At 42.1% G+C, this 21459-nt stretch overlaps 1 protein-coding gene across 1 annotated transcript in view; it reads left to right on the top strand.

The window, feature by feature from the left end:
- The window catches only part of SH3D21 (SH3 domain containing 21), a 217924-nt gene extending 198387 nt beyond the window's left edge, over positions 1 to 19537 (top strand). The window contains exons 17-18 of the mRNA XM_082246910.1: positions 6983 to 7046; positions 19003 to 19537. Of these exons, the coding sequence (XP_082103036.1) occupies positions 6983 to 7046; positions 19003 to 19041 (103 nt within the window). The 3' untranslated portion in view covers positions 19042 to 19537. The remainder of the gene's footprint in view (positions 1 to 6982; positions 7047 to 19002) is intronic.
- Positions 19538 to 21459: the final 1922 nt, after the last annotated feature.

Genomic DNA, 21459 nt, shown 5'->3' with positions numbered 1-21459 from the left:
CACTCTTCACATGGAACACTTTGTCTTCTCACCTTTGAGACGTCTTCACTCGTGGTTACCCTCCTTAGCTTCACATCGCTGTAGGGGGTCTTCTCCCATGCTCACCAGCTTGTCGGGAGGCACACATCCGACTGTCCCCCTCTCCCAGCCTACACGGCGACAGGCGGCAGCAGTCCTTCTCCCATGCCCACCAGCTTCGGGAGGTACACGTATGTCTGTCCTCCTCTCCCAGCCTACACGGCGACAGGAGGCAGCACTCAATAGATTTTCTCTGGACAAATTATAGAGGCCTTGATCTCCTCATTCTGAACAGCTGAAGGCCTTTCAACTTCCTGCTGGCTAGCTCTGTAGCCAACACCCTAAATTAATTAATGGACTTTCTAAGTCAGCTGGAAATGTATCTCCTTCCTGTGACTACATTCCCAGATTTAGCTGACTTCCTGTTACATACCCCCCCCTCTTGTTTCAACCCTAGGGTTGGGACACAGATTTCCAGGCACGCATGTGTCAAGCACTGCTGACTCACTGATAAGCCTCCTATTATCCTCAAGCTTCCGGATGAAACTGTTTTGTCATCTTCATTGACGGATTTCTCATAAATGCCACACAGTTTGTCTCTCATCTCATATACACATTCTTCAACTGCATTTTTGGCATCATTTTGCTCCTTCTCGTTTCTGTCATCTTCATTGACAGCTTTCTCATAAATGTCAGACAGCTTGTCCCTCATAACCGTCTGTCCAATCCACCATGGAGGACCGTGATCCATAGGCAACTCAATTGGGCTAGTCTTAATGTCTTCAACATTCTTAAGACGCCTCTCTCTGCAATCCATAAATGTTTTCCACAAAACTTTGAGAACCTTTGCTTCACTAAGCTTTGTTCCAAGTAGGGACTCTTGACATCCCTCTGTGACTTGAGTTGCCTCTCCATACATCTGTACACAATCATTGACTTTTTGTTGTAAAAGGGAATGATCTTCCTTCTTGAGCTTTGCTTGCTCTAAGATGCTGTGCAGAGGATTTTCCAATTGAGACAACAGGCTGTCACACATTTCTTCAAAGTGACCCCTGTTCCTTTTCCCAGAGATATCAATATCATTCAAACATTTCATATTCATAGGCAGATCTGAAGCATTTGCACTCATCAACTTCTTAAACTTTTCGCCCTCCTGAGCGAGTCGCAGTAAAGGCCTACTATTTGATTTGATATTCAGTTTATATTTCTTGCCAAACTCTTCACAGAAGAAGCCAACCAGAACATCATCAACTTTCCTTCCACCAACATAGGGGTCAAAGGCAACAACACAGTTGAACCCAGCGATCTGGGTGGTATCCATTATAGACCTCCTCTCTGCATCAGTGAAGAAGCATGGAACTGCAACACATTCTTTTACAGGTTTCTTCAATGCACTTTCTGCTGAACTATTTGACCACTCAAGGTCACCTAGTTCTTTTTCTCTATCTGAATTCCACATGGAATGCATCTCAAGATCACGATCAAACTTCTGCCACCCGTCTTTTACCAGTTTCATTTTAGAAATATTCTCTGAAAGGCACTTGAAATTCATTTGCTTCACGTTTTCACCAACAGCCTTAGTTTTCTCCACTAGGTGGCGTTTGCTTTTTCCTCCCAGATTTATATCACTTGCTTTAGTTTTCTCCGCTTTAGTTTTCTCCACTAGGTTTTCAGCCTGAACTGAGAAATCATCACATTTCTTACACAACTCCTTTATTTGCTGAAGTTCTACTGATACATTTTCCAATGCTTGAAGTTTTTGAAGGAACGGTTTATTCCAAAGGGGTGATTCAAGCCACGTGTCATCACATTTCTGAGGCTCACTCAGGACAGACCCCAAAACACTGATCCTTTTAAAAACTGCATCAGGCACACTATCCCCTCTTTGGGACAGATCCTCTGTTGCCTGGAATTCCTCTTCCAGTTCCTGCAACGGAATCTTCATCTCTTCTACTTGCTGTTCTAAGGCTCGTTTAAACTTTTCTAGCTCCTGAACGCTTTTCACAACATCATCCTTGGAGCTGACCAATTCTTCCATTTCTGTACGCAGCTGTTTGTTAACACTTTCTAGTTCAGCCTTACACTCTAGAACTTCCTCCAAAGAGCGAGCCAAGAACAGGGCTTTGCTCTCGTTATCACGCGCCTCCGTTTTTGCACGGTCGCGTTCTTCTGCATATTTTGCAGACACAGTCTTCTCTTCACCAAGCATCTGATCAAACTTCTTTTTCACATCTTCAACACACTGTAATGAACCAACGCTTTCTTCCATGCGTTTTTTCATATCCGCTATCTGAGCTTGCAATGTTGCGACTTGCTCTGATAGGTTTTTCTTTGCTTCCGCCTCCTCTTTTAATTGTTCCAGGAAGCCATTTTTCTCATCTTCCATTTGTTTGAGCTTTGTGCTAAAACTCAGCCTTTGACACCTCTCTTCCTGTAAGAGTTCCTGCGTGTCTTGCAGCTGCGATTCCAAGATAGAAAAATCTTCCGCAATTTCTCTAGATTTGCTGTCTGCTTGAGAAAGCTGATTTGTAACATTGTCCAACTCAACCTGCAGTCGGTTTGCCTTCTCTGACAGCTTAGCACACAATCGGTCACCTTCTGACACCTTGACTTGCGATTCCAGAAGCTGTGCCTCTACTTTTTCCCTCTTATGTTCACAATCTCCCTTTCCCTGCATAAGAGCCTTCACCTCATTGGCTAGCATCTGGGAATAAGAATGTAATTCTGCCACACAGGCTTCTTTCTCCTTTAACTGCTGCTGGAAACGTTGGGCTTCACCTTTCCAACTTTCACAGTCTGCACGTAATTCATCTACCACATTGCTCAAAGTAGTGAGCTCATACACAGTACTCAGTAATTTAGCCTCTCTTTCACTTTTCTCTTTGTCGCTGAGAGACAATGTCGCTTTCAGAGCAACATTCTGTTCCTGCGACTCCTGCAGGTCTATTTTTGTAACTTCCAAACACTGAAGACTTTTTTCCAGCTGATTACGCAACTCCAACATTTCACACATACTTTGCTTCTGCAAAGTCTGAATTTCACTTTCCTTTTCCATGAGGATGGTATCTTTCTCCATTATAGTCTCTCTGCGTTTTTGCAACTCGACCAAAAGAAGAGCAGTGGATTCTTCCCACTGTAACACATGAGACTTGAGTAGTTCATTCATTTCCTGCAAGTTTCTATGCTCCATTTTAAGCAATTCCAAGGCTTGTTCCTTTTCTTCCATTTTCCGTTGCAAGGCATCCAACTCAGCCCTGCACACATACTCGGTTTCCTCCAAACCGATGGCCTCCATTGGCTGCTGGCGTCTCTGTTTCCAGCCTGCCATGCTCTCTTGGTGATCCTTTTGTTGAGCTGCAAAGCTCCGTTGTTTCAGCATCTCCCCCATTTTGGGTTTACTTTTCATCTGAGAACCCTGCGTCTCCAAAGCAGTTTCATTTGCCCCAGTGTTGCTAGGAACAACAACTTTTCTCTTTAGCCGATTCCGTTCAGGCATGGATGGGGCTGGTTCAGACGGCAACATCCCCTCCATCCATAGAATCCGGTCTCTCATTTCATCTATCTTTGCATTTTTCAGGCGTTTGGATCGCCCCATCTTCAATAACTCCACAAATTTTTCACAGTCCAACAAAAAATTTTCAGACCACTGTCTCTTTAACACATGTAGTTTTTCTCTCTCTTGCAAGATCTCTTTTCCTGCACACACAGTTTGTGCAGTCACTTGCACCAGACACAACAAAGTTCATCAAATAATTTTGAGACCGCTGTCTCTTTAAAACACTTTTTTTTTTTTTCTGTCAGGATCTTCTCTCCTGCACACATAGATTGTGCAATCTCATGCACCAGACAAAGTTCATCAAACATATGCACTCCATTGCAGGGATCTTGCTGCTTCTGCCCACTGCATACCTCCACCATATGTAAGGGATTAGCTCGGTGGCGGGTGTGGATGACCCCTTTGGGGGTGCGTTTTCACAGAGAGATAGCCGAGCAGAGGTTGAAAACAAGACTGATTTATTCATGCAATTTACTTCACACAATTGCAAGCGTCAAAACAGCCAAAATAAAATAAAAGACAAAATAAATCCTTGCCTCTGTGGGCGGCTACCTTCTCACGCTGGAACCTACCTAAGAAGTCTTTCCAACCTACTGTTGGGCCGACACTGCTGATCCTACAGCAGACACTCAAATGTCCATTTGTTTGCTTTTCACACAGCACAAACATTGTCCATTGAACATGTCCCTTTGTTTCTTTCACATCAACACATGTTCATTTATAACAGGATCCTTTACTCTTCAGATTCTTCACATTGAACACAGTTCATTTAACAGGTCCCTTTACTCTTCACACTCTTCACATGGAACACTTTGTCTTCTCACCTTTGAGACGTCTTCACTCGTGGTTACCCTCCTTAGCTTCACATCGCTGTAGGGGGTCTTCTCCCATGCTCACCAGCTTGTCGGGAGGCACACATCCGACTGTCCCCCTCTCCCAGCCTACACGGCGACAGGCGGCAGCAGTCCTTCTCCCATGCCCACCAGCTTCGGGAGGTACACGTATGTCTGTCCTCCTCTCCCAGCCTACACGGCGACAGGAGGCAGCACTCAATAGATTTTCTCTGGACAAATTATAGAGGCCTTGATCTCCTCATTCTGAACAGCTGAAGGCCTTTCAACTTCCTGCTGGCTAGCTCTGTAGCCAACACCCTAAATTAATTAATGGACTTTCTAAGTCAGCTGGAAATGTATCTCCTTCCTGTGACTACATTCCCAGATTTAGCTGACTTCCTGTTACAATATATATATATATATATATACACACATATATATATATATATAATATATAATGCATGAATTATAATCTAATCAATAATATAATTTTATTATATATATTATATAATAAAATTATTTTATTGATTCGATTATAATTCATGCGTTTGTGTTTCAAATTTATCACATCTGGGATGTCTACTAGAGACTTGTTTTGGTCAGGTTTAAGTCAGTAATTACTAAGAATTGTAGGCCTATAATACATAACGCCAAATTTCCATGAAAAGAATTGTACCGCTTTTGGTATGTAATTCCTGACAGAATCATACCGCCAGGGAGGTTAAATTCACACTTACCCATAATTCTAACTCTTTAATTGAAACCTAATGCACAAAGTTAACCTATAAAGCCTAGCTCCAAGGTGAGGTTTTCCCAGAGCGCCCCCAAACCCTTTATTATTTAAAACATTTTACTATACATATCTTTTTCACCATGATTCCTTTGTCTGGTACCATAATGTCCAGTGTCCTCCAGCTTTGCACAGGTACTGAATTCTAAAGAGACCCCAGAAACTTGGAAACAAGCACTCCTGGCTTTGTACCTTACCCACAGATGCTCAGTCCACTCTCTTTCACTCTTGTGGTAGACTGCACATGCATGGGTAGGGAAGGCAGCTGGGTGTACTTGCTTGTGAGTTTCTGGGGTCACACATCCAACACTCTGTACATCCTGCTATCTGCAGGATGGAGAGGGGAGAGCAATATTATGAGCATCTAAAAAAGAAAGCATTTATTTACAAAATGGAGCACGGCATTTTATTTGTATTAAAAAGAAGTATGGGAATGCAAAAAAAATAAAAAATATGCTGCATCTGTCCCTCGCTCTCCCCACATCCCCTTTAAGTACAGGAATCGAGCGATCATACGACTGCTAATCACTCAAACTTTGGCCCTACTTCTCCTTTAAGGAAACTGTAAGGTCTAATGTACTCAGGAAGCAGCCTAAAAAACATGTGTAAAGTCGCGTTTTGCAAACGTGTTTAGGCACACTTAGATGTGTTTAGGCACACCAAGCGTTTGGCCGTTCATACTTTTTAATTGGCCATAATAATTTATTCTGGCCATTGGAATGAATGAGCGCTGAAGCACTAAATACTCCTAGTCTCTAGGATCATTTACATGCATTTAGGTGCATTTAGGCACGGTCAGCATTTTTTCTGCCCAAACCCTCCTCTCCTGAAAGTGCTGGTGGCACATTTTTTTTTTCAGCCTCTAAACGCTGCTCTTCTATTACACCTGCAAATGCCTAAGTGTGCATGGCAACATAGGCTAACAGAGGTTGGAAAAAAAAGCTGCATTATTTACATCCTCTATTCATGAAGACTAATGCATAATGAGGTTTTGGGAAACGTAAGTAAAAGTGAATGAATCCTTTAATAACATTCTGACAATTTTTGTAGACATTTTTCAGTTTTTTGCTGCTATAGCCCCTTGTGCATTCTGAAGTTACTTGATTTACTGCTTATACTAAACTATCACTACAACATTGTTATGTCTAAAGCCCCGTACACACGTACCGATCGTCGGCCGAACGATCGGCCGTCTTTTGTCCAGGGCTGTCGGTGTCTGTTGAAAACTGCAAAAGACTGCACAAGAATTTTGTCCGCCGACTACAGCCGACTGCAGAAGTGATGTCATGTAATGGTTAACTTTCCCTGTGTTTTTCCTTTTCTGAGCATGCCCAGTCTTGCAAATCTGCGGTCTGTCGGCCTGAATTCTGTACTGACTGGCGAACAATCGGCCGCTCTGGTGTCGGCATACAAAAATTTTAATGCTTGCATGACAGATTCTTTTCGGCCGAATGTGCGCTGTCGGCTGTCGGAGGCATCATACTAACAAGCCTACATTCGGCAGATCGGTCGTCGGCCGAAGCTTTTCGGCCGACGATCGGTACGTGTGTACGGGCCTTTACTGAATGTGTATTGGTTGTTGTGCGAGTGAAAGTGTGCAAATTAATTACTGTGTTGAATGTGAATGGGTGACCATTGTTTTTTTGTTCCAGGAATTTATTCTTTCTTGGACATCAACTTTTACAATTAAAAAAACACAACAATATTGACCTTCAGCTATTACATTTTTTATACCTTGATACATAAATTAACCAGTATTGTGACTGCTCCTGCTTTTTTTTACAGGACAGATATGCAAGAGATTAGATCAGAAATAAGTGAAGAGAAAGTGAAGCGACTAGCACTGCAGGTAGATGCTGTATTTTGCTATGTCACGGACAGCACAATGGTTACTGTTGCTTCCTTACAGTGGTCGGCTACTGCATTTTTAATTTTAAAGTACTCACATTGGTGTATTTAGGATTTGTGCTGCCCTAGGCCTGACTAAACTCGTGCACTCTCTAATTTAAATATGACCCGCCCCTTCCTGCCAAGGCCACTACCCTTCCTGTTTAAGACCCCCCTGCCATCTGCAAACCCCACCCCTTCCTCTTTAGACTTCAGCAGTGTAGCGGCTGGTGCGAATGGACCCTAAGCTGTGTTGAGAGGCTTTTGCTTGCTTCAAGTAGGTTTTCCATACCTACGCAAGTCTATTGGGCGTTTTTGGGTGCGCCAGACCGATTTGCCTCATAGGCCCTGCCACCCGGCCCAGTCCGGCCCGTAAGAATAGCGCTACACTAAAAGCCAGGAGGAGGTTGTATTTTTCATGCGGGGGTGGCTTTTTTGTCGCCCCCCCTGCAAAGTGCTGCCCTAGGCCTGGGCCTTGTTGGCCTAGGCCAAGATACAGCATTTTCCTATTTTTAGGAAGCTGCTCTGCATGGCGGAGGCTGTTTATAGAGGTTACCAGCTAATGCTCAAATTTTGTGACACTTTCCAAAATGTGGTAAACTGACCATCAGGTGTATTTATGTTATTGTGTTATAAAGATTAGATTACATAATCTGAAAAGGACTCAACTGGTATTCCCAGAATTAAATGTCCACCAAAAATGAACACTCACTGGGGTTGATTTACTAAAGGCTAATAGACTGTGCACTCTACATGTGCAGTTGCTCCAGAGTTTAGTAAATGAGGTAAAGCTTCACTTTGCAATAAGTACCCAATCACATGCAAGGATAATAAAAAAAAAAAAACAGAATTTTTGTTTGCACATGATTGGAGGATGGAAATCAGTGGAGCTTCTATTATTTACTAAATTCTGGAGCAACTGCACTTTGCAAAGTGCGCAGTCTATTTTCCTTTAGTAAATCAACCCCACTGTGTGGCTGCTAGCATCATTCATTATATGGAGAACCTTATGGGTTATTGTGACATTAATGGCTTCCCCAGAAATAAAAGAGATTTCTGGATGGTGGCACTCCAGTGCAATCCCATTTATTGAGAAAGGTAAAATTCATACAGCATACCGTGGTGCAGGAACAAAAGAGCCGACGCGTTTCACACTTGTATCAGTGCTTAATTGTTTTCATTTCTACACGTTGTGCATGCAGAGCCAGCACCCTCTTTCTGTGCTTACATAAGGTTTTTTTGGAGGATCTTCCAGTTTGAGCGGTATTTTGTTCATTGTTTGCTTCCCCAGAAATGGTCTGGGCAGTTTGGAAACTCCTGTGGGTTTGATTTACAGCCACACAGTGGGGTTGATTTATTAAAGGGAAATAGACTGTGCAGTTTACAATGTGCAGTTACTCTAGAATTTAGTAAATGAATAGAAGCTCAGCTGACTTCCATCATCCAATCATGTGCAAACAAAAATGCTGTTTTTTATTTTTCATTTTCCTTGCATGTGATTGTGTACTCTTTGCAAAGTGAAGCTTTGCTTCATTTACTAAGCTCTTGAACAACTGCACTTTGCAAAGTACCCAGTCTATTTTCCTATAGTAAATCAACCCCACTGTGTGGCTACTAGCATCATTCATTATACTGGGAAACTTATAGGCTATTGTGACATTAATGGCTTCCCCAGAAATGGTCTGGGCAGTTTGGAAACTCATATGGAGTGGATTTACAGCCACACAGTGGGGTATATTTACTAAAGGAAAATAGACTGTGCACTTTGCAAAGTGGAGTTGCTCTAGAATTTAGTAAATGAATAGAAGCTCAGCTGACTTCCATCATCCAATCATGTGCAAACAAAAATGCTGCTTTTTATTTTTTATTATTATCCTTGCATGTGATTGTGTACTCTTTGCAAAGTGAAGCTTTACCTCCTTTACTAAGCTCTGAAGCAACTACCCAGTCTATTTTCCTTTAGTAAATAAACCCCATTGTGTCGCTGCTAGCATCTTATATTATACTGAGAACCTTATAGGCTATTGTGGCATTAATGGCTTCCCCAGAAATGGTCGGGGCAGTTTGGAAACTCATGTGGGTGATGCCAAAGAAGAATAGGCAACTGGCTTGTGGAGTCAAACCCAAGAATGAATTTTGAGAAGAATGAGCCTTTGCATGTGTTTGATGATGGTGAATGCTTTCCAAGAACTGCTTCCAAATCACCCTGTTAGAGTAGTTAGTTCATTTTTAGGGTTTGGACTGAGCAAAACCACACCAAGGTATAAAGGGATATAAAAGAACTAAGATGTTGAGGGTCAAACAAAGCAAAAGTATTCACCTTTTCCCTGTATTTTATACAGAATTTGTACATTTGTTAACAATGATTTGCACTTATCTTTTTTTTTTTTTTTTTTTTTTTTTTAATGTAGCTTAAAGCTCAGTTGCAGCTTTGTAAATTATTACTGCAATGCAGTTAGGCTGCATAAAAAGAATAAATGTGGGAGATTTTTTGACTATTTGCTACAGCAAAGGCTAATATAGCCCGTGCTGACACACTGGGAAGTCATACAGGTGCACGGCGCAAAATGCATCAGGATTACTTCAATCTTACACGTTCTGCACGGCGATCCAACCAAAAGTGCAGCTTAGGTCATGAAATAAAAACAGACCAGGCCCCAAGATGCAATGCTTCCTCAAGGCAAGGACCCTTTGGACACATTTTCTGTGACACCCAGGGCTAAACAGTGGTGTAACTTTGGAGTTTTCAGTGATATCCTGCATTATATGTGTCAGATTTGGCCAGACTTTACCCCATCTCCCTTGTGCCCAAACAAACATGTTTTGCAGGATTATCTACTGCATATACAGTATCTCACAAAAGTGAGTACACCCCATCACATTTTTGTAAATATTTTATTATATCTTTTCATGTGACAACACTGAAGAAATGACACTTTGCTACAATGTAAAGTAGTGAGTGTACAGCTTGTATAATAGTGTAAATTTGCTGTCCCCTCAAAATAACTAACACTGCATTAAATTGGTCTGCATGGCTATTGTCCCAGAAGGAAGCCTCTTCTAAAGATGATGCACAAGAAAGCCAGCAAACAGTTTGCTGAAGACAAGCAGACTGCATTACTGAAACCATGTCCTGTGGTTTAATGAGACCAAGATAAATGTATTTAGTTCAGATGGTGTCAAGCGTGTGTGGCGGCAACCAGGTGAGTACAAAGACAAGTGTGTCTTGCCTACAGTCAAGCATGGTGGTGGGAGTGTCATGGTCTGGGGCTGCATGAGTGCTGCCGACACTGGGGAGCTACAGTTCATTGAGGGAACAATGAATGCCAACATGTACTGTGACATACTGAAGCAGAGCATGATCCCTTCTCTACGGAGGCTGGGCCACAGGGCAGTATTCCAACATGATAACGACCCAAAACACACCTCCAAGACGACCAATGCCTTGCCAAAGAAGCTGAGAGTAAAGGTGAGGGACTGGCCAAGCAGGTCTCCAGACCTAAACCCTATTGAGCATCTATGGGGCATCCTCAAATGGAAGGTGGAGGAGCACAAAGTCTCTAACATCCACCAGCTCTGTGTTTTAGTCATGGAGGAGTGGAAGAGGACTCCAGTGGCAACCTCTGAAGCTTTGGTGAACTCCATGCCCAAGAGGGTTAAGGCAGTGCTGGAAAATAATGGTGGCCACACAAAATATTGACACTTTGGAGCCCAATTTGTACCTTTTCACTTAGGGGTGTACTCACGTTTGGTGCCAGCAGTTTAGACATTAACGGCTGTGTGTTGAGTTATTTTGAGGGAACAGAAAATTTACACTGTTATACAAGCTTTACACTCACTACTTTACATTGTAGCAAAGTGTCATTTCTTCAGTGTTGTCACATGAAAAGATATAATAAAATATTTACAAAAATGTGAGGGGTGTACTCACTTTTGTGAGATACTGTAGATTTTTCTACATTTCCATAAATACATATAAAAAATGCAGTATAGTCCCTCAGAACTATCCATGCTTCTTTATCAAAGTTAAAGACTTTATATAACCCTCCCTACTTGGCAGAACAAGATATTCTGTATATGACATGGGTCATATTACCGCTAGTTGTCATTTTCTGGGCAACTCATTGTACTTTATCATTGCAAGGAGGTCACCATGACACCAACTCTTTCAGCTTTCAAAGAATGGAAATTTTGACACTGAAGCAGCAAACAAAGCCTTAATTTCAGTGGAACACTACAAAACACAAATAATATTTTACATGAATCTGTGGCCTCAGGTGCTTAAAGTTGAACTCCAGATGAGCACCTAAATACCCATGTGAAATACACATATGAGAGCTGTTTTGCCTGCATCCAGCTGTATTTCTCTGCATCCATTCCCGAGATTTACACAGCACTGTCATACAGCACAGCCAGGCTGGTGACTTCACATTTCTTTACTGTGGTAAGTGGTTGTAAACACTTACATATACCCAGTAAAGTGACTGGTCTCAGATGATACACAGAGATTAAACAAATCATCCTACATAGGTTGTACCTGTTTATGTGCAGTCTTCTCTTCTCTACATCTGTTCAAAGTGCTGAATTTAAAAATTTGTCTTTTCAGTTCAGAAAAAAAGGGGCAAAGAGCTGAAATTTCACTCTGCAGAGCTGATTGGAGGGAAGGGACACCCCCCTTCCCCACACACCCTTTCACACAGCTCACAAGAATGGAGCTGAGGCTGTCAATCAGCTTGATATCCCTCCCCTGTCACCATTTTTCTCTTAGTGTCAGGAAAACTTGTCAGAAGTTATTCATACTGATAGCAGAGGAACGAATATGCAGACAGAGATTACACACTTAGTGCTCTGGATTGGGACAAGTACACATTATAGAGGGATATGCTTTGTTCATATTTCATGTCTAAAACCAGTATTAGCAATACAGCTAGTTCCCCTCCCTGTCCCTAGGCTGTGGGCCCACTTCTTATACTGTTCTACCGTTGGCAAGCTTCTAGTTGAGGTATGCATGCCGCCCACCCGACTGCCTCAGAGTACTAAAAATCCCTCTCCAAGTCTTAGTTCTACTATACAGGTGATTATAGGAGGCTGACACCAAGGCAAACTCCCTACACAAGTTACTTTTTTTATACAGTGCATTAATTATTACATTAATTATTTTTGTTATATCTGTCTTGAGTTGACCCCTAAATCTGAAGTCTAAGATAAATGGTTCAGATATATACCCCCATCCTGTAATGTTCTGCAGGCAGCCCATAGTGGATGGGCCTACCAGGCTATGCGCATCAAAAATGATGCCACTGCTACTTTTGCAAACTAAAGTGATTGTAAAGTCTCAAAGTTCTCATTCTACACATTAGGGTGAAAAACCTTCTGTGCCCTCTTTTTTCTTTCCTGAGCCTGACCTGATCCAGTGATGTGCAAGTGCCCGATGTCTCCAGCCGCTGTCTCTGTCCTCATTCGACAGATCAATAGCAGCAGAAGCCATTGGCTCCCACTGCTGTCAATCAAACCTAGTGACACGGGAGCTGGGGGGGCGGAGCCGAGTCCTGCTGTCTTTGTCAATGAACTTGGGAGCGTGCCTGCATGGGTGCCCCCAGGGAAAGCGGCTTTCTGTGGGGGGCACCCGATGAAGAGGAGGAGCCAGGAGCACCAACAAGGCACCCAAGAAAAAGATAATCAGGGCTGCTCTGTGCAAAATCCTTGCACAGAGCAGGTAGGTATAGACATGTTTGTTATTTTTATAACAAAGCTGAAAGCTGAAATCTCACTCTGCAGAGCTGAGTGAGGAGAGCCCTGAGAGCTGATTGGAGGGAAGGGACACCCCCCTTCCCCACACACCCTTTCACACAGCTCACAAGAATGGAGCTGAGGCTGTCAATCAGCTTGATATCCCTCCCCTGTCACCATTTTTCTCTTAGTGTCAGGAAAACTTTTCAGAAGTTATTCATACTGATAGCAGAGGAACGAATATGCAGACAGAAATTACACACTTAGTGCTCTGGATTGGGACAAGTACACATTATAGAGGGATATGCTTTGTTCATATTTCATGTCTAAAACCAGTATTAGCAATACAGCTAGTTCCCCTCCCTGTCCCTAGGCTGTGGGCCCACTTCTTACACTGTTCTACCGTTGGCAAGCTTCTAGTTGAGGTATGCATGCCGCCCACCCGACTGCCTCAGAGTACTAAAAATCCCTCTCCAAGTCTTAGTTCTACTATACAGGTGATTATAGGAGGCTGACACCAAGGCAAACTCCCTACACAAGTTACTTTTTTATACAGTGCATTAATTATTACATTAATTATTTTTGTTATATCTGTCTTGAGTTGACCCCTAAATCTGAAGTCTAAGATAAATGGTTCAGATATATACCCCCATCCTGTAATGTTCTGCAGGCAGCCCATAGTGGATGGGCCTACCAGGCTATGCGCATCAGAGATGATGCCACTGCTACTTTTGCAAACTAAAGTGATTGTAAAGTCTCAAAGTTCTCATTCTACACATTAGGGTGAAAAACCTTCTGTGCCCTCTTTTTTCTTTCCTGAGCCTGACCTGATCCAGTGATGTGCAAGTGCCCGATGTCTCCAGCCGCTGTCTCTGTCCTCATTCGACAGATCAATAGCAGCAGAAGCCATTGGCTCCCACTGCTGTCAATCAAACCTAGTGACACGGGAGCTGGGGGGGCGGAGCCGAGTCCTGCTGTCTTTGTCAATGAACTTGGGAGCGTGCCTGCATGGGTGCCCCCAGGGAAAGCGGCTTTCTGTGATGGGGCAACCGATGAAGAAGAGGAGGAGCCATGAGCACCAACAAGGCACCCAAGAAAAAGATAATCAGGGCTGCTCTGTGCAAAATCCTTGCACAGAGCAGGTAGGTATAGACATGTTTGTTATTTTTATTTTTAAAAAAGCAAACCTTTTACAATCACTTTTAGTAACTAGATTTTTAAAGGCATTTGTTGCACACAAAGTATATTCATAATCTTTGTAGTAATTGAGGAGTATATTTAAATGGAAGGTGCCTGAAGTTCAGTTTTAAAGAAGACACCTACAAACATCACCATAGGTAAGAGTACTCTAATATGCCATTAGTCACCAATGGCAAATTTTGGCATTTTAAAACATCACTTTACCCCCCCCCCCCCCGGCTAATCCATTCACCTGTCAACATATCACTTGTCAGATTATGAGGTGAAACTCTTGACTCACAATTTTTAATTTGTATTAACCACTTAAGCCCCGGAAGATTTTACCCCCTTCCTGACCAGGGCCTATTTTGCGATTCGGCACTGCGTGATTTTAACGGACAATTGCGCGGTCGTGCAACGCTGTACCTAAACTAATTTGACATCCTTTTTTTCCCACAAACAGAACTTTCTTTTGGTGGTATTTGATCACCTGTGCGATTTTTTGATCATGCGCTATAAACAAAAAAAGAGCGTCAATTTTGCAAAAATAACAATATTTTTTACATTTTTTTATATGAAATTCCCCCCCCCCCCCAAAAAAATGTAAAAATCGAAATTTTTTAACATTTTCGGGCCAATTTGTTTTATGCTACATATGTTTGGTAAAAAAAATCGCAAAAAGTGTATTTTGATTGGTTTGCGCAAAAGTTATCGCGTTTACTAACAAAGGGAAAGATTTTTGTCATTTTTGCTCTTTTTTTTTAACGCGTAATGGCGGCGATCTACGATTTTTTTTGCGGTACTGCGACATTGCGGCGGACAGATCGGACCCATGACTGACATTTTTGACACTTTTGGGGTTACCAGTGACATTACTACAGTAATCAGTGCTATAAATATGCACTGTTACTGTAAAATGACACTGGCAGTGAAGGGGTTAACTTTTTTTAGAGGGAGGGGTTATGTTTATCCATAGGGGCGTGATTGGCTGTGGCTTGAGGTGTAGGAACAGTGATCAACGGTCCTACATAGTAGAACCGTATGATCACTATTCCTACACAGGGGAGAATGACAGGCTGCTTGTTTACATTAGCCGCCTGCCTTTCTCCCTCTCCACCGACGATCGCGAGTGACCGGCGGACGATCGGGTCCGCCGGTCACACACGCGGGGGGGTCCGTGACCACGCGGGAGCAGGAGTGCGCCTCCGGCGGCGCGTGCTCGCTCCTGAGACCCTCACAGGCTAGCGACGTAGTACTACGTCGCTTTGCCTGTGAGGGGCTGACCGCCGCAGTAAATAGTCATGCGGCGGTCGGCAAGCGGTTAAACCCAAAATCAAAAATGTAATATGTTGCAGCTTAACAATCATTAGATGAGGTGGCTGAATTCCTTTTTTTTTTTTAAGTTATTTTCCCTCTGTTTTCACCCGGTGTCTGGTGAGTCACACCTGTCCTGTATTAGAGTGCCCCTACTGTAGATGAAGGAGAACAGGGGGCACCAAAGGACAGCATCATTGTCATTCTGGGGGGAGGGGGGTGTTAGGTGGACTAATAAGAACTAATAAATTAATAAATTAAACTCCAGCTCACACTTTATGCAAAGTTACAGTAACAGTTTATTTTCCCTTTGGGATAAAGGTTTTACATAAAGAATAATAAATAAATAAAGCTGATCATTGTAAGCTCTGTCAGTGGTAAATGGTTTGTCTCATCCCTGTAACTGCTACATCTTCAAGAGAGCTTGTTCTTTTGCAAAACAGCAGACTTACTGGCCAGATCACCAGGTGAAAATAAGGGAAATAAAGCCTAAAAGAGAAAATGAATGAAGCCATGACATATAAGAATTGGTAAGCTGCAATATAATGTTTGATTTTGGGTTTATTACCACCTTAATTGTAGCTTATATATAGCTACATAATATGTCACATTACACAGAACAGAATTATATTTCATGTTCTCTCAAGCATTATGCTGACAGGAGGCCTGAGTAGGGAAGCATGGTAATGTGCTTTAACCACTTGCGGACCAGCCGCCGTAAATCTGGGTCAGCAGGTTTCTGCGAAACAACATACCCGTTCGTCGCTTCGCGGGAGCGCTCATGGGGATGCGCATGCACACGCCCATTCGCCAGCGGAGAAGCTGATCTGCGGGGCCGGTGGTCGCAGTTTCTGCTGGGCACCCGGGATCGCTCTCCATGGAGACAGAATGGGGGTCTGCTGTTGTAAACACAGCAGACCGTTGTTCTGTCAGCAATCAACACAGGGCTCCTGTGTTCCTCCTATTTAGGAACACAGGCCCCTGTGTTGATTCCATAAGCCCACCCCCCTCATAGTTAGGAAACACCCCCTAGGCATACATTTAACACTTTGATCACCCCTGGTGTTAACCCCTTCCCTGCCAGTGTCATTAGCACAGTAACAGTGCATATTTTTAGCACTGATTACTGTAGTAATGTCACTGGTCCCCCCAAAAGTGTCAAAAATGTCAGTTAGGTGTCAGATCTGTCCCGCTAAAAATCGCTGTTCGCTGCCATTACTAGTAAAAAAAATAAAAATAAATGAAAATTACATAAATCTTTCCCATAGTTTGTAGATGTGATAACTTTTGTTGTGCAAAGCAATCAAAATTCGCTTATTGTGATTTTTTTTTTTACCAAAAATATGTAGCAGAATACAAATTGGCCTAAAATGATAAAAAAAAATTTGATTTTTAAATATTTTTTTATTGGGAATGTTATATAGCAGAAGGTGAAAAATATTGTTTTTTTTTTCAGAATTGTTGCTCTTTTTTTGTTTATAGCGCAAAAAATAAAAATCACACAGGTAATTAAATATCACCAAAAGAAAGCTTGATTTGTGGGGAAAAAAGGACATAATTTTTTTTTGGGTACAGCGTCGCATGATCGCACAATTGTCAGTTAAATTAACCACTTAAGCCCCGGAGGATTTGGCTGCTAAAAGACCAGGGGGTATTTTGCGATTTGGCACTGCGTGACTTTAACGGACAATTGCGCGGTCGTGCGACCCTGTACCTAAACGAATTTGACGTCCTTTTTTTCCCACAAACAGAGCTTTCTTTTGGTGGTATTTGATCACCTGTGCGATTTTTTGATCACGCGCTATAAACAAAAAAAGAGCGTCAATTTTGCAAAAATAACAATATTTTTCAAATTTTTTTATTTTATGCTACATATGTTTGGTAAAAAAAAATCGCAAAAAGCGTATTTTGATTGGTTTGCGCAAAAGTTATCGCGTTTACTAACAAAGGGAAAGATTTTTGTCATTTTTGTTGTTTTTTTTTTTTTTAACGCGTAATGGCGGCGATCTGCGATTTTTTTTGCGGTACTGCGACATTGTGGCGGACAGATCGGACCCTTGACTGACATTTTTGACACTTTTGGGGTTACCAGTGACATTTCTACAGTAATCAGTGCTATAAATATGCACTGTTACTGTAAAATTACACTGGCAGTGAAGGGGTTAACTTTATTTGAGAGGGAGGGGCTGTGTATGTCCCTAGGGGCATGATTCTAACTGTGATTGGCTGTGGCTTGAGCTGTATGAACACTGATCAACAGTCCTACATAGTAGAACCATATGATCGGTGTTTCTACACAGAATGTTTACACAAGCTGCCTGCCTTTCTCCCTCTCCCCCGGCGATCGCAGAGTGACCGGCGGACATTGGGTCCGCCGGTCACACGCGCGGGGGGGTCCGTGACCGCGCGGGGGCGGGAGCGCGCCTCCGGTGGCACGCGCTCGCTCCCCAGAGCCTCACAGGCTAGTGACGTTTATTTACGTCACTTTGCCTGTGAGGGGCTGACCGCCGCAGTATATCTACTTGCGGCGGTCGGCAAGTGGTTAACGCAGTGCCCAATACCAAAAATGGCCTGGTCATTAAGAATGACTGAGAGTACCAGATGCATAGCTCCAAACTTGCCCGGGGACCGTCCCTGATATGGAACAAAGTCCCTCTGTCCCTCTTTCCCCCTCATTTGTCCCTCATTTTGGTCTGATCTATGGTTGTGAATAAAATTCAATGTTTAGCTTTCAAAAAGTGTTTACCAGTGCTAAACCTTTCAATTTCTGAATTGCTGCATGTGTAAATGTCAAAAGCCAGTATAAAGGAATAATAGCTGTAGAAAAAAAAATTGTGGGTTTAACTAATCTTTTTTCGTATACTTCTCTAAGGGGGCTTGGCAGGAGGTGTGTCCTATGCCTAAATACTTTTTCTAATAGATGCCCCTCATTCCCAACTCAAAAAGTTGGGAGGTGTCCAGATGCACCAAATTAGGCCCCTTTTAAACGGGCGTTCCGTATGTCCGCATATCATCCCATCCGTTTGCGGGTGATATACGGACATAATGCATGTCAATGGGATTGCGGATGTCAGCGGATGACCATCCGCTGACATCCGATTTGCGTCCTTTCAGTTCTGTTCCGTTTTTTGGAACGGAACAGAACCCTATTTTTCTTCTGTTTAAAAAACAGAAAGGATGCAAAATCGGATGTCAGCGGTGTCATCCGCTGACATCCGCAATCCCATAGACATGCATTATGTCCGTATATCATCCGCAAACGGATGGGATGATATGCGGACATACGGAGCGTCGTCCGTGTCCGTGAAAAAAAAAAAGAAAGTGCCGGAGCGGATCGCAATACGGTCCACTCCGTGTGAAAGAAGCCTTAGAATGGTGCCCTTTTCAACCACATAGAAAAAAAAAAAAAAGGGGGGGGGGACATGCTCCAAGACAAGGACTCATGGTTCAATGTTCTTTTCTGTCTTTATCAGACATATTTTGGAGAATCACAGTAATGTTGCACTTTAGCCACTCATATTGTTTGCTTGTTTAATAATACATATACATCACACAGTGGAAGTCTTCTCTGTGGAAGTCACCTGTGTAGCTGGAAACGAGATCTGGGCGAATCCTGCAACCTTCCAAGTATTCTTATAGACTAAGGTAACAAAGTATGTCCTTTTCATATTATAACTAATGTCTTATTTTTGCAGATAGAGGTTGAAAGCCTGAAGAAACTAACATCATCCTAGCTGAATTCTTGGGCTGGTCCCACAAGCACACAAAATCATCTGTTGACATCAATCATTGGTGACAGGTCTTTACAACTTCAGATACATACAGTACTTCTGTATGCTTCATTCAGAGGAAAGACACTATTTGACGTATTGAGATCAGAACATGTGAAACCTCAAAAATTAAAAAAATAATAGCACTGCCCTACAAATGTTTACCATATATTAGTTTAGTACATTTGATTTCATTGTTTCTGTGAAGCCACATGTCAATAATGGCCCATTTTGGTTCTTGGATTGTTCCCATGAACCATTACATTTTGGAAAGATACAGAATACAATTTAGACTTTAAAAAGTGTTGGTTCAGACTCCAGAGCAAGACAGTACAAAAACCAAGATAAACAGCTGTCCACAGACAAAGTAATAAAATATGTTCTACTTTCCCTTGATCTAAATGGATTGATTTTGTTCTCTTGCAAGTTTTAAGGTATTTTTTTTTATGTTCGATTAGTATTGACATTGGAGTGTCCACATGTCTCATATCTAAAGCTTAAAATCAAAATGGTATTTTCAAGTGAAGTTGTTATGTCGAGTGTTTTTGTAGGATTTGGTATTATAAGGCTAAATGGAAGTTTTATTTTTAATGTATTTGTTGCACATGACTTGTCACATGATTTGTGCTATATAAATGCTCTGTAGGGGTTTAGTTAATGTTTATATAAGTTAGAAAACCCATGCCATGCAATACATACTTCTGAGCATGCTCCTGCCTGGACCCACTGCCTGATAGTAACCCTGGCAATACATTATACAACTTTCTTGCACAATTTTCCTTTAGATTTACCAAAATCATATAATATGAGGTCAGACCTAAACACTTCCAATTTGTATGCAATGAGGCAGGCCCTTGCACTACATAGTTGTAGGTAAATCCAAAGGAAATTGAATCATAAAATTTTATAATGTATGACCCGCCTTTAAGTCTTGATCTAATGAGAAGGAGCCAGACATATTGTCTCATGCTTGAATAATAATGGTAACATATACTAAATGAGTCTAACATTAAACTGTTACATAAATACACTGCTGAACCCTTTTTTATTTTCGATAGCACATGGGAAGTTTAGAACCTTTGTCAAATTTTTTATTGCTGTTTGCATCCGCATTTGGGGTAACTTTCCTTCCTTCCTGTCTATTTAACTGAAAAAACTTAAGAAAAATCCATCTATTTCCTGGCTATTTGACAGGTGTCAGACAGAACAGGACATGAGGGGAAATTCCCCTCCAGTGGACACACTGGGATTGATTTACTAAAACTGGAGAGTGCAAAATCTGGTGCAGCTGTTCATGGTAACCACAACTTCTAACATTAGCTTGTTCAATCAAAGTGATTGTAAAGTTTCGTGTTCTTAAAAAAAAAATAATAACAAACATGTTATACTTACCTCCTCTGTGCAGTGATTTTTGCACAGAGGAGCCCAAATCCTCTTCTTCTCAGGTCCTTCTTTGCTGCTCCAGGCCCCTCCCTCTTGTCGAGTGCCCCCACAGCAATCAGCTTGCTATGGAGGCACCCCAGCCGAGCTGCAGCTCAGTTTATCCATTCAGACACAGAGCTGTCATTCGGACCTGCCCCCTGACAGTCTAACTGGCTTTGATTGACAGCAGCAGGAGCCAATGGTGCTGCTGCTGTGTCTCAGTCAATTAGGAGTGAGAGTCCCAGATGGCCAAGGGACTCATGGACGTTGCTGGATAGAGATGGGGCTGAGGTATGTATAAGGGGGTGCTGGGGAGGCTGCTTCACAACTCCTTTAAACTTTGACAAAATAACCTGGAAGCTGATTAGTTTCTATGCAGAGCTGCACCAGATTACAGTTCCTAACAGAATTATCTTGAACTGTTCTGCCTCCATAAATTCAAATCTGATTGGTTGCCATGGGTAACTGTACTTTGCTTATCATCACTGATCACTACCTTATAGAATAAAGATGTATATATTCTGTATACTTTTTGGTTACATTTCCAGTTCAAAAATATTTAAAAAAATGAACGCTTAATTTTAATTTTTGCAAATCTTGCAATGACTTTAAAAATACACTGTTTTTCTTTTCACTCTTTCTCTCTTTCTTTTCTATGATGTTATTGGGTTGTGATTACTGTCTTGCTCTTTGATACAGCACATATCTATCATCTTTTATCGCCCTGTGTTATTACTCTCTCTTGGATAACCCCATTGCTCCCTTGTTGTGGTTTACATCATGGGTGTCCATCCTGTGACCCAAGATGGCTATGCTTGTGGCCCAACAAGCTTTTACACTTAGTGAACACATTCGGCTGAAGAAAATTTTGAATGTCTCCTTTTAAGTTAAGGACTTTTCTAAGTTTTATCTTCCCAAAGAAAAATGTCCCACTCTTCACAATCATGCCTTATTCAACGT

The sequence above is a fragment of the Pelophylax lessonae genome, assembly GCF_965119305.1.
Source record: "Pelophylax lessonae genome assembly, chromosome: 2".
NCBI classification, from domain to species: domain Eukaryota; kingdom Metazoa; phylum Chordata; class Amphibia; order Anura; family Ranidae; genus Pelophylax; species Pelophylax lessonae.
The sequence above is the reverse complement of the archived record's forward strand: the minus strand, read 5'-3'. Positions and strand labels throughout refer to the sequence as shown.